The sequence below is a fragment of the Cotesia typhae genome, unplaced genomic scaffold, assembly GCF_013202065.1.
Source record: "Cotesia typhae breed Kobodo isofemale line unplaced genomic scaffold, CoteBio_Ctyphae scaffold_13, whole genome shotgun sequence".
NCBI lineage: Eukaryota > Metazoa > Arthropoda > Insecta > Hymenoptera > Braconidae > Cotesia > Cotesia typhae.
Window position 1 is genome coordinate 2,427,654 of NW_027423774.1, and position 22,475 is coordinate 2,450,128.

General features: G+C 32.8%; 1 protein-coding gene across 3 annotated transcripts in view; it reads left to right on the forward strand.

The window, feature by feature from the left end:
- Positions 1-300: 300 nt before the first annotated feature.
- LOC141535057 (protein apterous-like) overlaps positions 301-22,475 on the forward strand; it is a 41,302-nt gene continuing 19,127 nt past the window's right edge. Inside the window, exons 1-4 of one of the 3 annotated variants that reach the window (XM_074254826.1) lie at positions 301-2,288; positions 2,380-4,024; positions 16,629-16,935; positions 17,252-17,681. In XM_074254826.1, coding sequence (XP_074110927.1) covers positions 3,977-4,024; positions 16,629-16,935; positions 17,252-17,681 — 785 coding nt within the window. In that variant the 5' untranslated portion in view covers positions 301-2,288; positions 2,380-3,976. Of the gene's footprint in view, positions 4,025-16,628; positions 16,936-17,251; positions 17,682-22,475 lie in introns of all 3 variants that reach the window. The other 2 variants (XM_074254825.1, XM_074254827.1) reach the window with 2 other exon arrangements.

The window sequence follows — 22,475 nt, forward strand, 5'->3', positions numbered from 1 at the left end:
GAGGAGTTTTGTTGATAAATAAAATTTACAATTTTTTATTGTCCCTGAAAAAAAAAATTGATTCATTTAAAAGAATATTCTTGATAAATTTAATTTGATTGAAGAATTTTTCGCTTTGATTCAAAACGATGAAAGTCTTTAAAATGATTTTCTTGACTAAAAAATTTTTTATTTTAAATCAAGTGAATTTTTTTTCTATTAGAAATTTTAACTTTTTTTTTTTTATGAAATTTTTAACATTCCAAATAGAAAAATTACACTTTTAACGATCAAAAAGCAATGTATTTATATAAAAGAATCATATTTGGACTTAACAAACATCATTTTTATCAATTACACCTCACAAATTCCTTCCCATGAATCTATTCTCGTCTAATACAATAATTCACCGACAATAACTATTTGTACTTAGCAGATTAGAGTGTACTAATAGCCGTGAAAGCATAAAAATTTAAATGCCACGCACAGGATAAAGACATCATCGGTTAGCATAATACCAACTATGTAGCAGAGTAACATTTCGGAAGCCGTAAAAATCTGTTTCTTTCACTATTACACATTCCGAGTTCTCTTTTATATTCTTACATTACATTAGTAAAGACCCATATACTCTATACAGAGATACATCTCTATACACCTCAAAGTAGGCTTCAAGTTCAGAGTCTCTGAAAAATCATGGGGGGTTCTCACCAGGCGGGACCGTGTTTTCCCTGCAGGGCGTCCAGGTTCATTGTCCTGGTCCTACTTGTTTAGTATTATTCACGCATATCACCTCGACAACATTCTCCTTTCAATCTTCCTTCCGTTTTGCATCCCGCGGATTAACGATTTTCTTATATTCATCGGAAATCTCAAAATTTACTATTCAAAAATTCTCATCAAAAATGTACTTTCAAAAATTCTCTTGATTTAAGAGAAGACATTCTTGAACTGTGAAAATTTTCTTGATTTAAGTAAATTTGACATGATTTAAAGATTTTTCGATTCAAGACTTTCTTTCTGTGTATATAAACTTTTAGGTTAAAGTTATTTGTCGATATAATTTAACGATTATGAAAAAATTTTCTTAAAATTGCGATTTAAGACCGGGTACACCAGATATATTTTAATAAACTTCACCTGAAAATGCAGAACTGTGTACACCATCGATGCTGATGTTTGATTATTCCTCTATTGAGTTGCGCGCTGGTCTTCGAATGAATAATCCGATTACCGGTTCTTTGTCTCTGCGAGCCGATCGTATACATGTGTATTTACAGGTTCCGTTGGTATAATACTTATAAAACTTTTTTTAACTTTATTTTATTTCTTTTTAACTGATGATACTTTTTTATTTTATTTCGGGTCCACCCTGATTCAGTATCCTCAACGATCGGCTTCTTGTCTCTTCAACGGTTTCCCTCTTTACCTTAGAACCGGTTTTTAAGGCATATACACGAATATACGAATATACGAATGGTCCTCTGCATCAGTGTCTGTATCTGGTGTTCCTTTTTGTCTGTGGATAATATAACTTTTCGGTGTGAGCTGTGTGATCTGCCAAGAACCAAAGAGCTAAGAGCTGAGAACTGCCTCTCAGATGCTTATAATGCTGATGCCGATGCTGGTGAAAATACAACCGACGTCGATCGTGTCGTCTTTCGATTAAACTCTCCTTACAAACATGACAGACTTACGATCCTCCCGATACATTGCTCACAAAAACCGTTCAAGTAGTGCCCATTTTTATTTTACAGGTTGCTGGTTGGTGTTGGCCCAGCTGACGAGGAAGTACTCAACAATTATTGTTTCCCATCGAGGCGAGTACAACTGCTTAAAGTTGATGGAAAGTTTATAAAAAGCCATCGGTTGCAAGTAAAGCGAGGCTTTCGAACTGCTGGTAAAAAAAGCTAAAACTGAACCGCGATCGCAGAAAGCGTGGCCGGATATATGTAATTGCTCCACTTCGCTAATTTCAATCAACACAATATTGAGATTATTTGCCTTGGGTTGAATTGAGTATTGCTTTATTCAACTACTCGAGGGTTAATTGAGAAAAAAGAATTTGTTCTCGTTTTTAAATAATTTTGGTTCTCTTCAAAATTTTCAAGAAATTCTTTTTTTTGGAATCAATAACTAACCATCTAAATTTTTCTGGCTCTCAAAAAATAAAGACTGTTTAAATTTCCACATTAATCTTGGCAAGAAAATTTTTTAAAGACTAAAATACTTAAAACTCGCAATCACGTCCATCAGCAAAAGGTGATTCAAAAGGCGTAGGCTTAAAACATGTATCTAATATGCTTATGGTAAATTATGACAAAATATCGTGCCGTAAAAACCGATTTGCTTAAAGCAATTGAGAAAATCAGAGAAATAATAATAAACCTATGTTCTAAGTATCTCATCTCGGACGTCCTCCAGTGTCTACATCGGATTCTCACGCCTACTCCGAGCAGTTTGTCTCACGGCCAGAAACAACGGGGTACAAATAAAAATAGCAGATAAAAAAGCCAGAGCAATAAAGTTAAAAAGATAAAATAAAAACGAAGTACACATCCATACATATAACACATCACACAAGAAACGGCGATACTCCTTAAAGAAAGGTGGGCTGAGGTTTTCGGCAGAATATAATAAGAACGCCTGATGTGTAACTCGTCCACACAGCAGGTTTTGCCGGGATCCCGCCTACAGACCAAATCAGACATTTCAACTCCTCACTCTACTCAACAAAACTCAGCTCTCACCGATTCACCCCAACAAAAGAGTGTGAGTGTCAAAGAAGTAGACCAGTCTTGTTTACGTCGGACAGTGGACTGTTCAGTCAGAGGTGTCTCTTGATTGCGAGCCACATCGAGTTCAGGACGTACCACACTTCCTGGGATCAGCGAAAACTTGGAATAAGTGTCTTTCCACTGTCTGGAAGCATCAAATAGCGCAGTGGGCGGAACCAAAGACATTGTGGAGGGGGAATGGACGGAGCGATCAGAAAACACGCCCCCTTTCTACCGCGCTGATGATTTTAGGCGATTTGCCGGCAGAGGGAGCTTGTGTTGCGTTGTACGATTATAGTTAAAGGCTTCCCTCACTCCACTTAGCAGCCTGAGCGGCGCAACAACGCAGTGTTCTGCTGCTGCGCTTCTGCTCAGCACTTTCTTAATAAAATCTCATCCCCCTGAAACGTGTTGTCGTGTGTGTACCGCGGACCGTGTGTCATTGTCCATGTGTCACTCTGTGTGTGTGTATTTTATTTAGTATGTGTATTAGTATTATCTTTAATATATATATTTTTTAACTGTATCATATCGTATAATATATATTTATCGGCTAGAAGTTGGAGCACATGCGCTATCAGCAGACGCACTTATCACAATACTCTTCAGTCACTCCAGCTAAAAAATTTGGGTCTACTCCTTGTTGAGGTCAAATTTTTCATTCAAAATTGATGACCTTCATTTGATATTTTGGAGTCTTTAATTTAATATGAGATTTTATGCTGGGCCAAAAAATTAGCGGATGATAAGTTTAATGGCAAATTTAAGTGATAGCGCGGTATTTTTGAGGGCCGGACCAGTGTTGCTATAATCGTAGTCCTCCATGGTTCCTCTTATCAAGTGCCGTCCGACGGATTGACAAACCAAGTGCTCGTGATTAAGTTATACTCTGTGATAAGTTACCGAGGATTGATATTTGGTGATAATTAGAACACTGATTGGTTGTTTATGACGAGACTGGAACGCGATTTATTGACTGGGCGGCCGATGTACGGAAGTTCGTGTGAGTGCGTTAGTGATTTTATTGGCGTTGTTAGTACCAAAAGTATTGATATTATTATTTTTGTCGTGAGTGTGGATGCGATCGAGGACAGAAGCCGGGTGGAAATCTTTCGGAGCTTTCGGCTTAATCACCACCGGCGATAATACGATTCTCAGGAACACCTGATTCTTCGACGTACACCCTCTGCGGGAATTACCCCGCGACAGCAGCCACCCTGATGGGAGTGTATGAGGAGCGCGCCCCTCCTACCACCGGCATGCACTGGGTATGTATATTTCTTTTGTTTATATTTTTTAAATTTATTTTGGTGGGCGCCATAATTTTTTTTTTCTTTAATTAATGTCTTTACTTTGAAAATTCCGTGAGAGTTGGAGTAAAAAATCTTTAAAATGTGAATTCACAATTTTTGATAAAATTGCAATTAAATAAATATCTCTAAATATTCTTATTTTTAATTTTATTTCTAATTCTGCAACGTTTTAAATTAAACACAAAGCTTTTTTAAGATCTAGAGAACCTGATTTAAATATAATTTTATTATTTCCTGGGATCTGAACGAGTTAAAAATGACTTTTTGATGAAATTTAAGTTGCAAAAAATTTTTGTATGAAGAACTCTGCATTACAATTCTAAAAAAATAATCAGAGTACAAAATAGGTGTGATAACACCTGTACATAGAATTAGTTCAAAATAAATCTTTGATTCAAATTATTTAGGATTACTAACATATCAGCAGTGAGCAAATAAGGTATATCCGAAGCCATTAAGATCATAATAATTGTTATAATCAGGTAAAAAAAATCAAGAAAAAATCACTAATTTTTTATTATTTCAGAAAAATATACATTTTTGCAATTTAGGTTTTCATTGAAATAATTAAAATTAGAATTTTGGAAGATTTTAGTTGGATTGTTAAAATGCTTAATTATAAAATTAAAAGGCAAAATTCTAATTACAATTTTTCATGAAACAATTTAGAAAATTGGGATTTTTTTCAGGGCAACTCTAATAAAAATAAATAAATTAGAAAATAGGAATTTTGCAAAATTAAAAAATTTCTATCCGTATTTATAATAGTATTTTTGATTTTCCGTGTCAATGAAACACCCCTAAATAAACAAACTATTCCAAGTACGTAAGTTATTTAATTATTTTTACAAAATTCCGCAAATGAGGCGAAGAAAATTCAAAACATTTTCATTTAACTAGTGCAGCGGAGAATTCTGTGAAACTTGGTGACTTATCCGACCAGATTTAGTATATGGCGATTGATAAATGACGTGAGAAAATGCTTTAATGACTTTTTTGCAACTATAACGGTTATGTATAGGTTATTTTAGCAGTCGGTATGTCTACGCCTGACGTATTTATGGGAAATAGACATCACGTTGCTATTGCTAACACGATATTACATGATACGCGATTAAATTGTGCAATTATTCGGGAAAGTAAGATATCCATGCTCACAATAATAAAATATATATTTGAGCATCGCTCATCTTGATTTATGCTTGGGATTTGTTAATTCGACTTTTTTGTCAATTTAATACTCTTAATTTACATATGTGAGTCTTAGTATTGATACACATATGTATACATACTCACATGTAGTTGATAAAATATTTCCAACGGTAGCGTTGACAGTGCACGAAAATAATTATGTTGGTCAAACCGGTTCCGTATGTTTGGGTGCAGTAAAAATGAGATTTGATTCGCGGCCGAGAATTTTTAAAATTTTACTCGGCTGACATCGAAGCAGACATTGAGTTTCTGCCTCGTGTTTTATATAAATTAAACTTCAAATGTATCAGCGTCATCGAGCCAACAGCCAACATAACAGTCGAGCCAAGATATTTACAGATGACCGGACACTTTGCAAAGTATAAAATATAAAACATAAAGGCCGAAAAGTTATTGATTTTTACTCTGGAAAAAACCTGTTCTAGCTCTGTTGATGCGCTTCGCGGATTATATTTGCATTTTGCCGTCGTCAGACCAATAATTATAAATTTTCTTTAGAAAGTAGAGTCCTCTGTATCTTTACCTACATATATGTATATACTTATTGTCTTCATCGACAGTTCTTTTGTTGGAACTATCAATTTTCTACTGCGCTTGTCCACTTTATCGTGTGATCTTCCATTATACATACAAGCAGAGTATCCATTCGTAGCGAGGGTTTTTCTAGAGTTAAGGAACCGAAGAGCACCCTCCGATCCTTTGTGACGATAAAAAAAGCCCAGTTGACAAAACTGTCCTTGCTCTTATTTCAGTCAGCTGGAGCCGCTTTTTTGGACAAATGCTTCGTAGATTAGATTCTTAAATAGATTAATTAAGAGTTTTTTGTGTATACGAAGGAAATTACTTCTATCTGAGTAGACATAAATTTTAAGTTTTTGTTTTTTTTTTAATGTTTAGATCTTCGATTATTAAAGTTTATAATTTTTTAAATTTTGAAAAATGTTTTGGGGAGAAAGTAATGCACATATGTTCAATTTATGTTTTGGTGTAATTTATTTCATGTATGACAAGTAAAATGGTCATTTTATAGGAATAAAAATTTTTGTTTATGGATATTTGTCATGACTTATTTTGAAGGAAAAAAATTATTGGAATTAATAAAAATTAGACCAATTTAAATATTTAATTTTTTTTCTTGATAAAAATAATCAAAATTGTGTTTTGAAAAAAATTTTTTGTTTTTTATTTTCCTTAAATTTGGATCAATTTATAAATTCAAAATAATTTTTAACGACGATTTAGTGTCTGGACATATAAAACACTTCAATTGCAACAAATCATGATGATATTTACATGAAAAATTCAAACGAATTATACCGCAGATAAAAAAAGTACATTTTCTTAATTTATTGATAATAATTATCATCCGACAATTTAACAAAACAAAGACAGTGTTGACGCACCTGGCTGAAAGTAAAATGTTCAACCTGCTACAGTAACCCTTATGGGAAGTTAATTCTGTAATAAAGATCGAAAAAAATGAATAAATCAAATAAATGGATTAAGATCATGCCCATAAAGTATAAAGTAGTCTTATACATACAGATGTACACTTATATAAACATACACGTATTTTCGAACATGCTTTTTAACACGAAGGTGTGAATTACATAAGCAGCAGACAAGTTACCTCAGGAATTCCTTCAGTCATCACTGCAATGTCCAAAGAGCGTTAATAACCGTTTAATGATTACTATTATAGTTATAATTGTATAATAAATACATTGAAAAAATGTATTACGAATTACAAATGCATATAAAACAATCCACATTATTATATTCAGTAATTAATATTGCAACCTTAAAACATAAAACATCAAGATCAGAAAAAGAGCGAGAGAGAGTGCAGATGTGAGTGCGTATTTCAGTGCATGAGTAATGTGTTAAATGCACATTAAAACCTGCTCGAATAAAATAAAACTCGATTGTATTATATTGTACATGTTTAAAGTTCATTTGCATTACCAGCGACAATCGTATATACTTTTATATGTAGGGACTATGGGAATCTCTTGTTGTCGTTCAATTGCCCCTGCACTTATATGCACTTATGAGCTTGGACTACGATTTGTTTTATCTCGATTCCAGTTTTAGTGGGGCAAGGGGTACAAGACAGTTAACATATCTAGATACGGTTACAAAGTTAAATAGCCCTCATTGGATTGATAATTCATCATTGATGTACTATCACTGTCATTATCTTTGTTATGCAGTTGTTTTGATTTCATTAGAAATAAGATATCATGTAATCTATATTATTTTTATAATAAAATTTGGTATCGTTGGAAAAGTCTTGACTTAGAGTTGAGCCTTTTCAAGGTTTTTTATCATTCGCACCAATAGTCAATTTATAATGATAAATATTTAGGCTTGTTTCGAAAATACTTTAGATACATAATTAAGAAATGACCTTGTATCTTATGAACTATTGACATTTTTAAAGATATAAGCTCATCATATATAATATATATTAGGGTGGGTCAAAAAAATCGAATAATTTATTTTTGATTTTATACTCTGAAAAATAGGTTCGTAGACACCTAAAAAGAATTCTCTCCAAGTATAAGCTCTTAATTATAACGGGAAGGTCCTCCGCTTTGCGGGTTTCTATTTTTTTCGAATAATCAGATAAAAAAATTTATATCTCGCTTCCAACTGCTTGGAAAAATATTCCGTGGCATAGATTTTGTGAGAAATTGAATGCTTTACAAAAAAGGTCTCTTATGACTTTTTCAAAAACTCAACCGATTAAAAGATATTCATAGTTGAAGTTTGGCTATTTTAAGGAAAATATTCGTTTTTATTATGAATTTTATAAGTCGATGAAAAAAATTATTTCGGATTGCGGAACTCATGATTTTGTAGGAAATTTACTGCTCTACAAAAATGGTCTCTTATGATTTTTGATTAAGTGAAGCCGTTACGAGATATTCATCGTCAAACATTAACGAATATCAATATTTCCAGTTTTTGATCAATAATTCGATAAATTTTAATTTAAACTATGAGTTTCAGGAAAATTTACATAAATTTGAGTTTCGATCGATAAAGAAATGTTATAATAAGTTAGATAAAGAATTATTGGAATTATCATTGATTTTCCTTGGAGAAATGCCTCAAGAAAAGATTTCTTTCAAACGTCCTGGTGCTGTTCATCATGCTAGATGGATGGCTAAGGCCATTTATAGTTTGAAAATGTATCTATTCAGAGATGAATTCAAACTCTCTCAGAAAGAATTGCATGGTCTTCGTCATTTCTGTATTTTTATAGTCACATTGTATTTAAAAGCTTGGTTTTCATCAACTTCTGCAACAACTGCTGCTTATCATGACTTGCAGTTTATGAAAAATTTATTGGAGTACAAACATATCAATCCTTTGATTTCTTCAGCTACGTGTGAAAAAATGATTTCGCACTTATGGTATTTGAGCGATGAACTTGCCATTTTATCACTGTTTGACGATGGCGTTCCATTAGAAGTAAAAAAAGTATTGTTGAAGCTGTTAATACTCGTGAAGGTACAGATTCTAAAGCTAAAAGATTTGTAATTGCTAAAAAGATTTGAATTCATTGGCGCAGAGAACTCTGAGTGACTTTGTGTCTAAAAAGTCATTAAATCTTTTCAAAATCTTCGATCTACCGTATGACTTTCTTGATGTCGATGTTGAATTATGGCCTACTAATGAGAGTTATCTCGAAAATAAAGAATACTTTCAACAACTAAAAGTTGTCAATGATTCAGCAGAGCGAGCTGTTGCATTAGTTAGTGAATATAATCAATGCTTGACAAAAATGAAGAACAATTCCAGTACTTATTGCAAGTTGTCAAAGAACATCAAAAACATTCCCAAATTGTAATAAAAGAAATTATTTATAGTAATAGCGTACTGTTATGTTAAAAATATAGACAATTATATTGCAATTGATAATTCAATAAAAAATTTATCTATAAAAAAGTTAAATACTGGTTGTTTCTCACTTGATTCAATACTTTTCATATTAAATTTGACAAAGAAATATGTCATTCACTTCAAATTAAACTAATCATTGGCTATATGTCGAAAAAAATGATCTAATTTCTTGTTTTAATGCAATCAAACAAGCTCAAGACTGAAAACAATATTAAAAAAATTGTTTATAACATTTCTTTATCGATCGAAACTCAAATTTATGTAAATTTTCCTGAAACTCATAGTTTAAATTAAAATTTATCGAATTATTGATCAAAAACTGGAAATATTGATATTCGTTAATGTTTGACGATGAATATCTCGTAACGGCTTCACTTAATCAAAAAATCATAAGAGACCATTTTTGTAGAGCAGTAAATTTCCTACAAAATCATGAGTTCCGCAATCCGAAATAATTTTTTTTCATCGACTTATAAAATTCATAATAAAAACGAATATTTTCCTTAAAATAGCCAAACTTCAACTATGAATATCTTTTAATCGGTTGAGTTTTTGAAAAAGTCATAAGAGACCTTTTTTGTAAAGCATTCAATTTCTCACAAAATCTATGCCACGGAATATTTTTCCAAGCAGTTGGAAGCGAGATATAAATTTTTTTATCTGATTATTCGAAAAAAATAGAAACCCGCAAAGCGGAGGACCTTCCCGTTATAATTAAGAGCTTATACTTGGAGAGAATTCTTTTTAGGTGTCTACGAACCTATTTTTCAGAGTATAAAATCAAAAATAAATTATTCGATTTTTTTGACCCACCCTAATATATATGTATATATGAAAAATATATAAAAAGGCATGTGGGTACTCAAATGAAAACTTTTGATGAGTGTAACAACGGAATGAGCTTATATCTTCAAAAACGTCAATAGTTAAAAATGTACAGTGGAATTTAAAAAAATTTATTTTGTTTCTATCGATTAATATTTAACATATATAATGACATTGAACAAAATAGATAATGAAAAAAAAAATTTGTTATCTAATTAGAAATTCTAATCTGTTTATACACAGTAAAAAATTTTTTTGCCAGGAAAAAAAGTCTAAGAATTAATTTGATTGAATTGAATCCTTTTTCGAGGATATTAAAAACATCCGATAAAAATTTTTAAGTTCTAATTTTACTTATAAATTCTACTGCGTAGTTGAAGTTTATAACCAACATTATCAACAAATTTAAAATAATTGTTCTATTAACGCTTACTCAAGCAGAACTATTCGTGCAAAAGCTTAAAGCTATTAAAAGCATTAAAAGTGAATAAAACAAAAAATAAAACGATATAAAATTTTCAAGAAATTAATCGAAGTCATAAAATTCCAATAAAGTTCTGTCCATTTTCAGAAAGATTAGATATCACTATTTTATATTTTAATTGCCTAAATACAGTTCTGACGCACAGGTAATCACTCGCACACGCACCAAATTGCTACCCGCGATATCTTACCGATATTGTACACGAGTTTTTTCAACTTATCAAGACTACTAGTGATAAGAATGTATTTATAAACATAAAAATTCGAAATATTGTTTGTTTTCCGAAATCATATTACATATTGTATTATTAATCTACGATAAAGAAAAAACTAAAATATAGCTTGAAATTTTTATTATTATTCAAATTATAATTTAAATAATTTCGCTGGCACAATTACTTAAAGTAAAAATTTTTTTCTGAGCTAAATCTCTTGATTTTTTTTTTTTAAATATGAATCTCTTAATTTTTTTTTTTAATATATTATTAACAATCTAAATTAATATAAATACGTAGAATTTTTCGCACCATAAATTTTCTTGATCTATCAAATTTGAATAATAACATGGAAGCAAACAAAGTGTATGCCTGAAATCAATAAATAATTACATAATTGGTATAGTTTATTGCTGATGACCACCGCGAAGCAACCCTCGTGCTGGAAAGGTGTGTGAAGGTATTATTTAGCCTTAATAATTTCCAGATGCGCAGAGCGTTACATCCTGCATTCATCCTCATACTCTCACTTGTGCACATCAGACATACATTTACGCTCTTTAATAAGGTCTTGCACATCTTAATAAATCATTTATGCTGTCACTTTTTAGCTGCAATTCAACGCTTGTATGTTTAGTGTCCTTTATTTTATTTTATTATTTTTTTTTTAATGGTAAAACAAAAAAATACAGTAGGCTATTATTGAATATTGATTAAATTGATCGATCTCTAGTATTTATTATATATAAAGACATAATATCTATTGGATTTGACATATAAGAACCGCATAAGTGATCTAAGGGCGACTTACCCTCTCTGACTTCCTGGGCAACGGCCTGTAAAGGCGTTACCCGGCAATAATTATTCCCATGCTACAAAGCGTAACCGTAGATCCGTTCATTGTGAAACCACTCTTGTGATATATGTGTATATAAATGCACATATGTATTTGGAAATAAGTAGATTTATTTATATTTATATTTGTCCTTACTTATGTTCGATAGAGTTCGGTTGTACGGGAGACCAATCGTCTGAAAAATTTTAGAGTTATATATTGTGTTTCATAGTATCAAATAATGTTTGGTCTTGATTTTCCTTGTTGAGATTTTGGAGCAGAATTTTTTTTTTTTTAAATTACTAGATTTTTTCCTTAAATTTTATAGCTAATTAGTAATAAAAATTTAGATAACCATTTTCTTAAAACTTCGTAAAATTTGTTTCGGTTGCATAAAAAATTTGGAATTTTCTTGAAAAATATTCATGGAGTAAAAAATGAGAAAAAAATTCCAAATTATTTTATATTATATTTTTCAATGTACAAAAAATGTAAATAATTTTAGAAAGTAATGTTTTATTATTATTATTACTTAATAGCTTAAAGTATTAATTTTGGTATGATCTTTGTACTTAAATCTTCAACACTATGTACACAATTCGCCAGTTTCAAGTAAAAAATTTTTTAAAACAATACAAAAAATAATTTCTTCATCATCATACTTCTCACAATCTAAAAAATTTTCCCACATTTTCTCAAGGAGCATGATACTACAAAAAATACTTTATTACCTCAAATCGACAATTTGTTCCCACATAAAAATTCTTCTTTCTCTGAAAAACTTGGACCTTAATACTCTTCAATAAAACAAATATAAAATATTCTAAACTTCCAATAAAAGTTCCCTTCAAAAATTTACATTATCAATAAAAAAAAATTATTAAGAATATCAAAAAAATTTTATTGCAAACGTAAAAATCTTGTTTGACCTTTAATTTTCTTCTTCATATATTTAAAGTTTCTCCTTTGAACTTTTCCGATTAGCGACTAATTGAATGAAAGCACTTATAATCAGTTTCCAAATATCACCGACCTGACAAACAAATAAATAAATAAACCAATATACAAATGAATAATTAATAACTGAGTAATCCGTATGTAATATAATCGAATTCGGCGTCTATCAGTCTGTCGATTGTTATTTGTAAACACAGTATCTTTCTATCTCTATCCCTCTCATATGATGACTGTTAAAACTCCAAACATGCATATAAAATAATATATACCATAAAGCGGCGATTATTTAATAGTATCGTAGTCATGCCGCGATAAGCCAATCTCTACTGTAAGGTCTTTTTATGTTTGTTTAATTATTAAAATTCATATTTTATTATTATTTCTCTTTCTCTTCTGTTAATCTTTACCCATTGGCGTCTGTCTCCTCAACTTAACTCGTTTGACTCGGTAACTTAACTTCTCCGTTCACGGCATGTCTGGCGACGATAGTGACGTGCTCCCAGCGCGTCGAGACTCATAATTTATTGGCACACAACACACAAACGAGACAACGACAACGTGATGTCTGATTCTCCTTGTTCGCAGTACAGTGGTACATTAGAGAGGAGTCAACTTGTCTTCTTGTGTTAATATATGTTATATGCGTTTGTCATAATTCTGATAATAAATTTTATTTATTATTATTTTTATTATTTTCAATATTAAAACTTTCTCAATCCTTTAATTCAACGGTTTTTTTTTTCAATTAAAAATGTCTAAAATTCACTTAGGATTAAAACTTTTAAAAGTAAAGCTTTTAACTTTTTTTTAAATCTTGAGTTGAAGGAAAACTGTGAACTTGAGTTTGTTGATTGTCATTGAGAAATCCTGAAGAAGCTTAATTAAATTAATCTAATTTACAAATTGCTATTTTTGTTGTTATGATTTCTGTTTACATTATTTCTATATTTTTTTTATATTTATTAATTTTATTAAATTTTATCACTTGAATTTTTATGTAATGCTGCGATTTGGCTGGTGCCTTGGCATTTAAATCAAATAAATAAATCGTAGCACCTGAAATGTAATCGTATAGATTAATAAATCATTGCGATCTGACTTCTGGTTTAGTCCGATCGCAATGATTTATTTAATTCTCGTAATACTTATCAGTCAATTTGCATTATAACATTCATTGTTACTTTAACATTTTTTTTTGTTTAAAGTTCATTTATTTCAACAACTTCTATCAATAAAATAAACTGTAAGGAAAAAAATTTTATTAAAAAAAAAAAAACCCAATTTTTAATTTAACAAAATTACCAAAATGAAAAAAAAAATTGTTGCTAAAACATTTTGATTAAATCTTTCAATAAATTTAATGTTAAATTAAAGGATTGAGAAGGCCTAAATAAAATAATAATAATATTTATTATTATTATTATGATTACGATTTTTTTTATTTGGGTGCGATGTCGCAGTAAAAACTAAAAGACTAAATTGTAAGCGGATATGACGGATAACCCCGTGCACCCTCTATCATTGTATTACTGAACACTGTAATATTTTTATCATTATCATTAACATTCCAGTAGTCAAAACTCACAACTTTTTAATTTATGATTTACGACCTTTGATCGATTAAATTCCGACAAAATTTCCATGCCACAGTTTTGACTTTAAATTGTTAAAATAAGATAACTTTTTTGATGAATATAATGATTCAGACTAAGTTCATAAATTCACGAAGTTTATAAAAAACTTCAAACCGCCTACACGAAAAACTATCACCAGTTTATATTATCTAGTCGCAGGTCTAAAAATAAACACGAAACACAACGGGGTCAGTAGATATCTTCGAGTTATGACTATACTCGAGACGAAAAGTAAACCTTCATTTAAACCTCGGATACACGGTGTTTAAAGATGCTCATCATTCAAGACTCAGAGATGGTCCTTCGTAATAAATATTAAGAAAATTAACGGATTTTTCAGTTAGAAATCTTCTGAAGTATTTAAAAAAATTTAATTCTCATATTTTCTTGACTTGAAGGAAATAAAAAAAAAAAATTAAAAATTTCCACGGAGACTTAATGTCTCGAATGAAAAACGGAAGTCCATTTGACGACATACTGCGGACCTCCCTTTGGAGGCTCTCGTTCTTCATGTCCTCGAGTGACATTTCGAACGGCATTCTTGGCTCTCCGCGGTAGGTTCCGCGTCTCTATACGCAACTTCTTGTTATTTATCTCACGTTTGTGAAAAATTAAAAAAGGCCCGAGAGAGTCCGTCTCATTCCCACCCCCCGGGAGTTCGCCACCTTCCCCTCTCTCTTCGCCCCTTTTCGCGGTTACGTGTTAAGGTTTTGTTTGGTTCTGGTCGTTTTGTCTGGTGAAAGTTTACGACGCACTCTGCTCTCTGCTCTCACAAACTTGCAGCAATATCTAAAAAAACCCGGGTATTTTATTCGTATGAGAACATATAATAGATATAAGGCAATGCTGTCTCTTGGCGTAATAGTAAGAGCTAAGAGTGTGCCTTAAACGTCACTTAGAAACGATACGCACTTGCTCCTAAGTTGACGCATTTTCAAGGACTCGAACAAATTTTGTCTTTTTTGTTTGAAGTAAAGAAAGAAAATTAACCGTCAAAAATAGAGCTGTCATCACCAATATGGATGGTTGTGTTTACTAAACGCCATCTACCGGCGAAGTTTCGACTTATTCCTGATAATTTGTTCTTGGTTCGATAATTTATTACACCGAACCAAAAATTAACAAATTTAGAATCAAAACTCCTGCGCAGGAGAAATTCTTTAAAAAACCGGTTTTTTTAAAAATAATTTTCTCGGCTCAAGATTGCTTTTCTAGTAATTTAAAACCCAAAGAAGATGACAAAGAATACATAGACAGAGCAAAAGAAGAAGAGGAGGATGCAGCGTGCTCTCTGATAGCGAATCAAAAGGTAGCACTTGCTGAAAACTGTTTATGATGACACAGAGCGGCCATAATCTGCGTTGTTGAGAGCTGCAAACGTGTCGCTCGCGGCTTGAAACCGCAGTAAATACCGGTATCTGCTGTCGTAAAGTACGGCATTGGTTTTCTACTCAACACATATAGATAGAGGCCTGGATCCACACCAGCAGCAGCAGCAGCAGCAGCAGCAGCAGCAGCAGCAGCAACAGGAACAGGAGTAGCAGTAGCAGTAGCTGGAGAATAAGAGGCGATGAGAGCTGCAATGCACTAGCTGAGAAAGAGCTTTCGTACATTATATTACATACAAGTGCCTCAGTACATAACAAGGAAGTAGCCAGCTTTGTCGACCGGAGACTCTTGCGAATGGGAGTGAGAGAGACTCAAGACAATAATTTATGTCGCGGTGCACCACTGCAACCGAGGAAAGAGAAATAATGTTCAAGAGCGAGAGAGAAAACCGCTGACAGTTGAAACACGGCGGTGTCTGTGTCTCTCCTCGGATTGGCCGGTTCCAGAGGCGCCTTATAGGGTGACCGCGCATGCGCTGAGATCTGCGACATCCATCAGCGTCTACTGGAGTGCCGCTGTCACACGGCGTAACCCGCCGTCACTTGTATTGGCCTCGCCTCGGAATTCTCAATTCTCCCTCTTTCTGTTTTCTTCCTCGATCAAGACTGTCTTTGTTGTCTTTGTTTTTTTGCCACTCTTCAGATACTTTGTGTTTCGTTCTTAATTCTTATTCGTCTTGCTCGCGATTTTCGTCTCATTCTTCTTCTTCAGCTTCCTGTCCTCCTCGCTGACTTGCTTTATTGTCCTTTATCCCCGTTCGGTTCTCCGTTGGACCCTTATGTTACTTCGGACAATTGTATTGGGCTTAAGTACTTACACTTAACCCCGCTTTTTTTTCAGAAGATTGTACTTGAAAAAAAAATTTAGCCATAGACTGCTTAAGAAACGAATTCAAATTAAGAAAAAATATAAAAATAATGAACTTGATTATTAAAGAATTAATAAAAATATCCATATCAAGAAAAATATTCTGTAAAATTCCTTCATTCTAAACCTATCGTTCCCTTAATTTTGAAGATTCAAAATCCGTTGACACTGACAAAGTAAAATGATTGAGTTAAATGCAGTTAATGATAAAACGTGTTGATTTGTTTCAGCAGCCGCCAAACTCGCAGGAGCGAGGCAGCGGCTTGGCTTTGGGCTGTCAAGGTGGGCTGGGAGGGAGCGCAGGGGGGCCTGGAGCGATGGATCAGGCGCGGGATCTCAGCCCGTGCCTCCCCGCGTCGATGGGTGATGCCGCAAGACCCACCACTTTACCGTGCAGCCCCCCTGCGGCTCATCATCATCACGTATCGTCCCATCGAACACAGCTTCATCAGACTACTCACTGTGGCTCTAATAACAACAACTGCTACGACGGAACGACCACCCCTTATGAGTCCAGAGATTACGGATCTCCTGGAGGTGAGTCTTCCTTATCTTTACAGTATCTTAATCACAACCATATAATTATTGTTTTCATCAAACCAACTCACTGCTTACATTGTTTCTGATGATTATATTTATCTACACCAAAAGAATTTTTTTTAATTACCGTAATTATGGGACGTTCCGCTACATCTGATCTAATTACAATATTTAAATAATTATTCACAAATACAGTATAAAAAAATACTATTAATTTTTTCTCATAAATTTAACAGTAAATTTTAAAGAAAATTTCCTGCCGTGGATAAATTATTACATAACTCATTCCCTCTTAAATTTATTTTCAATACAGGTGGAACCGAGTTCAGGAATTCGAGTTTCGAGCATTCCAATGACCTGAACCATCAATCCTTGAACACGCAGCAGCATAACCACAACCACCACCATCACCATCATCACGAGAACCAGCATCACCATAATCATCAGTCCCAGGTGCACCAGCACCAGCAACTCACCGAGTCCCAATCAACCGGCTCGGATGATCTCCACACGATACCCAAGCTGGAACCTCCACCAACACCACCCACCCACCTGGAGGATGTCTCGGGGGTCGTTTGTGCTGGCTGTGGCCTCAGAATATCTGACAGGTTCTATCTCCAGGCCGTGGAGAGGCGATGGCACGCTGCCTGTCTCCAATGTTCTCACTGCCGGCAAGGTCTCGATGGTGAAGTCACCTGCTTTAGTCGGGATGGGAACATTTATTGCAAAAAGGACTACTACAAGTAAGTTCACTTTATTTTTGGTTTTCTACATTGTTTTTTTTTTTTTTTTTAAATAATGAATTTAAAAAAAAAATCAATAATTTTCCGATGAAAAAATTTAATTCCGATTCAATAAACAATTACCACGCACTGAAAGAATTTAGGCTCCATAACCTGTTGAATAACGATTGATTATAAATCATAACTCACTTATGATTTGTATTGTTATTTTTGACCACCAATAATCTAAATACATAATGCAACAAATTACATAGAAATGTGTACCAACAGACTGACTGACTACCAAATAAAAGTCACAGTAATAACATCCTTGAAGCTGTTAAGTAACCAGTACAGGATGATTATTTGGAATTTGTCGTGTATGGAAGAGCGATTTAGCATCTGAGCGTGACCAAAGTGTGGTGTCCTCGTGAATCACGAAAGCGAGACAGACACGATAGCCATGGCAGCCAATGCTGCATGAAGGCATGAAGAAAGAAGCTAGAAAGAGAGTCAAGGAAACTCGAAACGACCTTCTTGAGGAATACCGAGTTATAATAAAAGTAGAAATAGGTGCAGCACAATATCCTCATCCAGCTGAGGTCTCGATAATTCAATCAGAAAGTTTATATTATGTGGACTTGGAGCAATGCGGAAAATGGAAGATAGGATCCGTAATACATGGATCATGGATCTTGGCTCTGTAAAGTTAAGTTAACTTACTGGGAGAAAGAGAGGGATAAAAAAAGTTCTTAAGTATCATTCGTCCGTGATGAAATGTAGATCGGCTGCGATTTACTTATCGAGAATCGACGCTTCGCCGGAGGTAAATGGCCGAGTCGTGACCATTAGTCCGTGGACTCTGGGCCTTATACGCTGATGGGCATATATGCACTTACTTATACTTATACTATAACTTAAACACACTTACATTCTCTTTACTTGCAAGAAAGACCCTATTATTTTCTCTCTCTCTCTCTCTCTCTCTCTTTCCCTGTTGATGCTTTCGTGTGTTTATGTTTTTGAACTGCACTCCGTGTGCGGTACAAGCGAGAGGAGCTCCCCCCCCCCCTTTGTCATAGACTTTATTCTTTGAAAAAAAAAAAAAAGATTTGATAAGAGTTTTTCTGGAGAACAAGTGCACACGAACTTCCAATTCCAAATGAAATGAAAGTGCTGTACGGTTATTTTAGATCAATAGCTTATACTACTAGTCCAGTGTTCAGCTAAGTTGCTTTGAAGTGAATAATGGAGAACCGAGTCAAATCCGTTTCTCGAAAATGAGATCAACTGAAAAGATTAGTCTCTTCTCTTTCTTTTTTGTTTCTACTTTTTTGTGGCATTAGCTACACTTTTAGGTTTAATAGTTTACTATTCAAGTTTTTAACCTGCAAAGTTGTTTCTTTTTTTAATCTCAACACTGATCGCGAGTCCCTGTGCCTTATCTGTTTATTTGCAAATCCACGTGTCATTTCTCGTAACATGGATTATACTTACCGCTTCAGTCTGACATAAATGTCAAACAAATTTCGGTAGGCCGGTTATCGTTCTCGAGGATCTTCAAGCTTTTTTGGAGCCATTGTTTGCTGCAGGGTGACAATTACGGAGAATTTCTGAAAGACGGTGGTTCTTAAGAATGAAAGAATTTTACAGTTTTTTTGATAAAAAAAAAAAAAAAATAGGTAGTTGATTATGTACTGCATAATTTTAACGATTTATTGTTAAGATCGGTAGTTGAAATATGTGAAAAATTTTGTCAATGAGTGTCCAAAATTTTGGTGTGTTACTGATGTAATATTTTACTATAATATACGATATTTAAAATATTTGGATTTTTTTGGGAAAGTATTTTCGTTGGTGATGAATTCGAAAGCATTGTTTTTCTAAAAATATATTAAGAATCAAATCGTCAAAAGAGATAAACATTCAAAAAATTTAATCCCAAAAAAATTCGCCAAAAATATCATGAATCTTAAAAACTAAAAAAATAAAATGAAATGTCATTAAAACATATGTGAAATCTCGAGAATGCCGATATGATGCCGGCGAGCTAAAATTACATTAGTGTATCGTATAGTGTATACAGCATATAGATTGAAAGACTAGATAAGAAGCCGGTCTTAGTCTTAATAATGAAGACACCACCAGACGGAGAAATGATAATTGGCGGCGAACGAAAGAGAAAGGAACACACAATATCATCCATAATAATAATAACAACATAAAAATAGTAAGATAGAATATTAATATATACAATATAACACTCAAGAAATAAGACAAACTGTAACCGATACGATTATTCAATAGATAGCGACGGTGATACCCCTCATCGCTGCATCGCGTTTTGTCCAGGCTAGTGCGCACGCGCCAATAAATTGCGCAATAGATCTGCGTACCGCCTATACTAGCCGCGAGTTTCGCCCATTCTACTAATTCTAACTAGACGGATAGGAAGAAAACGGCTTGACAGTCTTTACTGATGTCAGAGCGCATTACAGATAAAAGTAGCAATCTTGCTGGCTGTCATTAATATCTCCGCTCAATCTTGTCTATATTTACTGTCTAACATACGAGCAAAATTCGTATCAGCATATTCATCTCCTGATCGTGATGAGTTGCGCTCTTTTGGACGAGTAACAGAAATACCTCGTTATCTTTAGTCCTTGCATGTGAGATCTCAAAAAAAAAAAAAAAAAAAAATTACTTTTGAATGGGGATGTGCAGTTTCGCCAGAGCAGGGCTGTTATTAGAAGACACTCAAGGCATTACATCGCGTGATGAGGACACAATGTCCCTTTATGCTTGTCCTCATATAAACTCTCGCCAAACAAAGGAAATTACTTTGTTTTAATTTCGCATATGTTTTTATCTGCATTCTACACTCTTGTAAATACATACACACATATGTAATAATATTTTACCGAGAAATCGGTTCATCTTGGTCTTGATGGGCTTTGTACGATACTTAGGGATGTCTTATTTATTTTTGAATGCCAATGCGAACTATTTTACTGCTGATGCACTTGAATGATATGACGACTCCCAGTAGATTAAAATTAGTTTAATGCGAGTGCCTGTATACAATGCAGGAAAAATATCCAGTGCATCGTCATTCATTGCGTGATGTTAGAGACTGCCCGGGTGGTTTTGCTGTAAAAATTGCTTGCGCGTAAAGAGATTGCTGTTCTGTATTTATTATATAGAGACTTTAACTGAACTAAAAGTTAAGAGAACTGTACAGAGTACAGTGTATGACTTCCTGGATTATTTCAACTGTCTTTATACCCACCGTAATAAGGAGAACTGACTGCAGTGCACTGAGAAACAATAAAACTACCAGACCGATGATGAAATTAGATTATTATCAGGTTTGATAAGGAACTCGGAGTCAAAAGCTGTCAAATTTTATGTACCAGTAAACGGTACATTTAATTTAGTGCTGAAAGTTAATTGTCGTTTTGATGATTTATAAGTTTCTAAAGAAATTGAATTAATGATCTTGAGGAGAGAAGGGGTTGGTAATCTATTGCAATGCACTATGAATTGCACAATGAATTATTGGACATGCTCAATTCAGGAAGTAGGGATTGGTTTTACAGTTTTATGTATGGGCTTGTATTGTCGTTTTTTATGGGGATTTTAGCTTAGAAACTGCTTCATTTTCTAGCTCCGTAAACCGGTTTACCAATTGATAGCAATGTTTTATGAAATTATAACATGTCGTAAATTTTCTATGAAAAATATTATTATTGTGTATGAACTGTATAGTATATTATTTATAAATTATGGGTAGAAAAGTTTGACCGAGAAATGTCACTTATAGAAAATGTATTACGATTAGTAATGGGATATGTGTTGTGAGAAACTAACGAGGTATGTGAAGCTTTTTTTAGGTTGAAATTTGGAAAATTATTTATTTCTTTAATAGTGAATTCATTTTTTCTTTTTGATTTATAATGGAAAACTTTGATAATTTTTGCAATAAAATGGAAAAAATTGACATCTCTCTTATTTGGTGTCATTTCTAATAAATTTTTAAAAGTTTTTACTTAAATTTAAATCAATTAAACAAAAAAATAGAAATAATTTTATAAAAATAAAATTTACAAGCGTCAATTTTTTTACTTTTTTATCATTCGATCAAAAAAAAATTTTTTATTGAAAAATTGACATTAAAAAAAATTTTTTTTTTTTCAATTATTTTATTTTTATAAACTTTAGAGAAAAAAATTGTGATTAAAAAGCAAATTTAAATACAATTTTTTTGAATAAAAAATTATGAACGTAAATTTTATTTAATTACAAAAGATTTTTTGTTTCTTCATAATTTTTTTCATAACAACAAAAAATTATTATGTCAAAAGTGAGTTTCTTAAAATTTCATAATTTTACTACGTAAGACCTTATGCACTGTCTTTAGTCAACAAAGTGATTTAACAATTTTTCACTGTAATTATTAGGCATTAAAATGTGATCTAATAAAAAATTTATTTCAATAGTCCAAATAAAAAAAAAAAAAAAAAATGAAATTGTAAACAAGCTGTATGATTACTAGGCACGAGCTTGAACCTAATGAAATTTAAAATGATACTAAATAAATCATTGTTAATTTTATTATCCTGATAGCGATATAACGTTGAGCTAACACAATGTTATAGTTACTCGTTTGTCAAGACAAAGCAAGACATTAAATTGTTTCCTCTTGATAAATTGGTAGTAACTCTTAAAAGTCCTCGTAATCGTCAGTGCATAATAAATTAATTAGAGAATGGGAAGTAGAGTAGTGTATACATATGTATCCAGGTACCTACATAC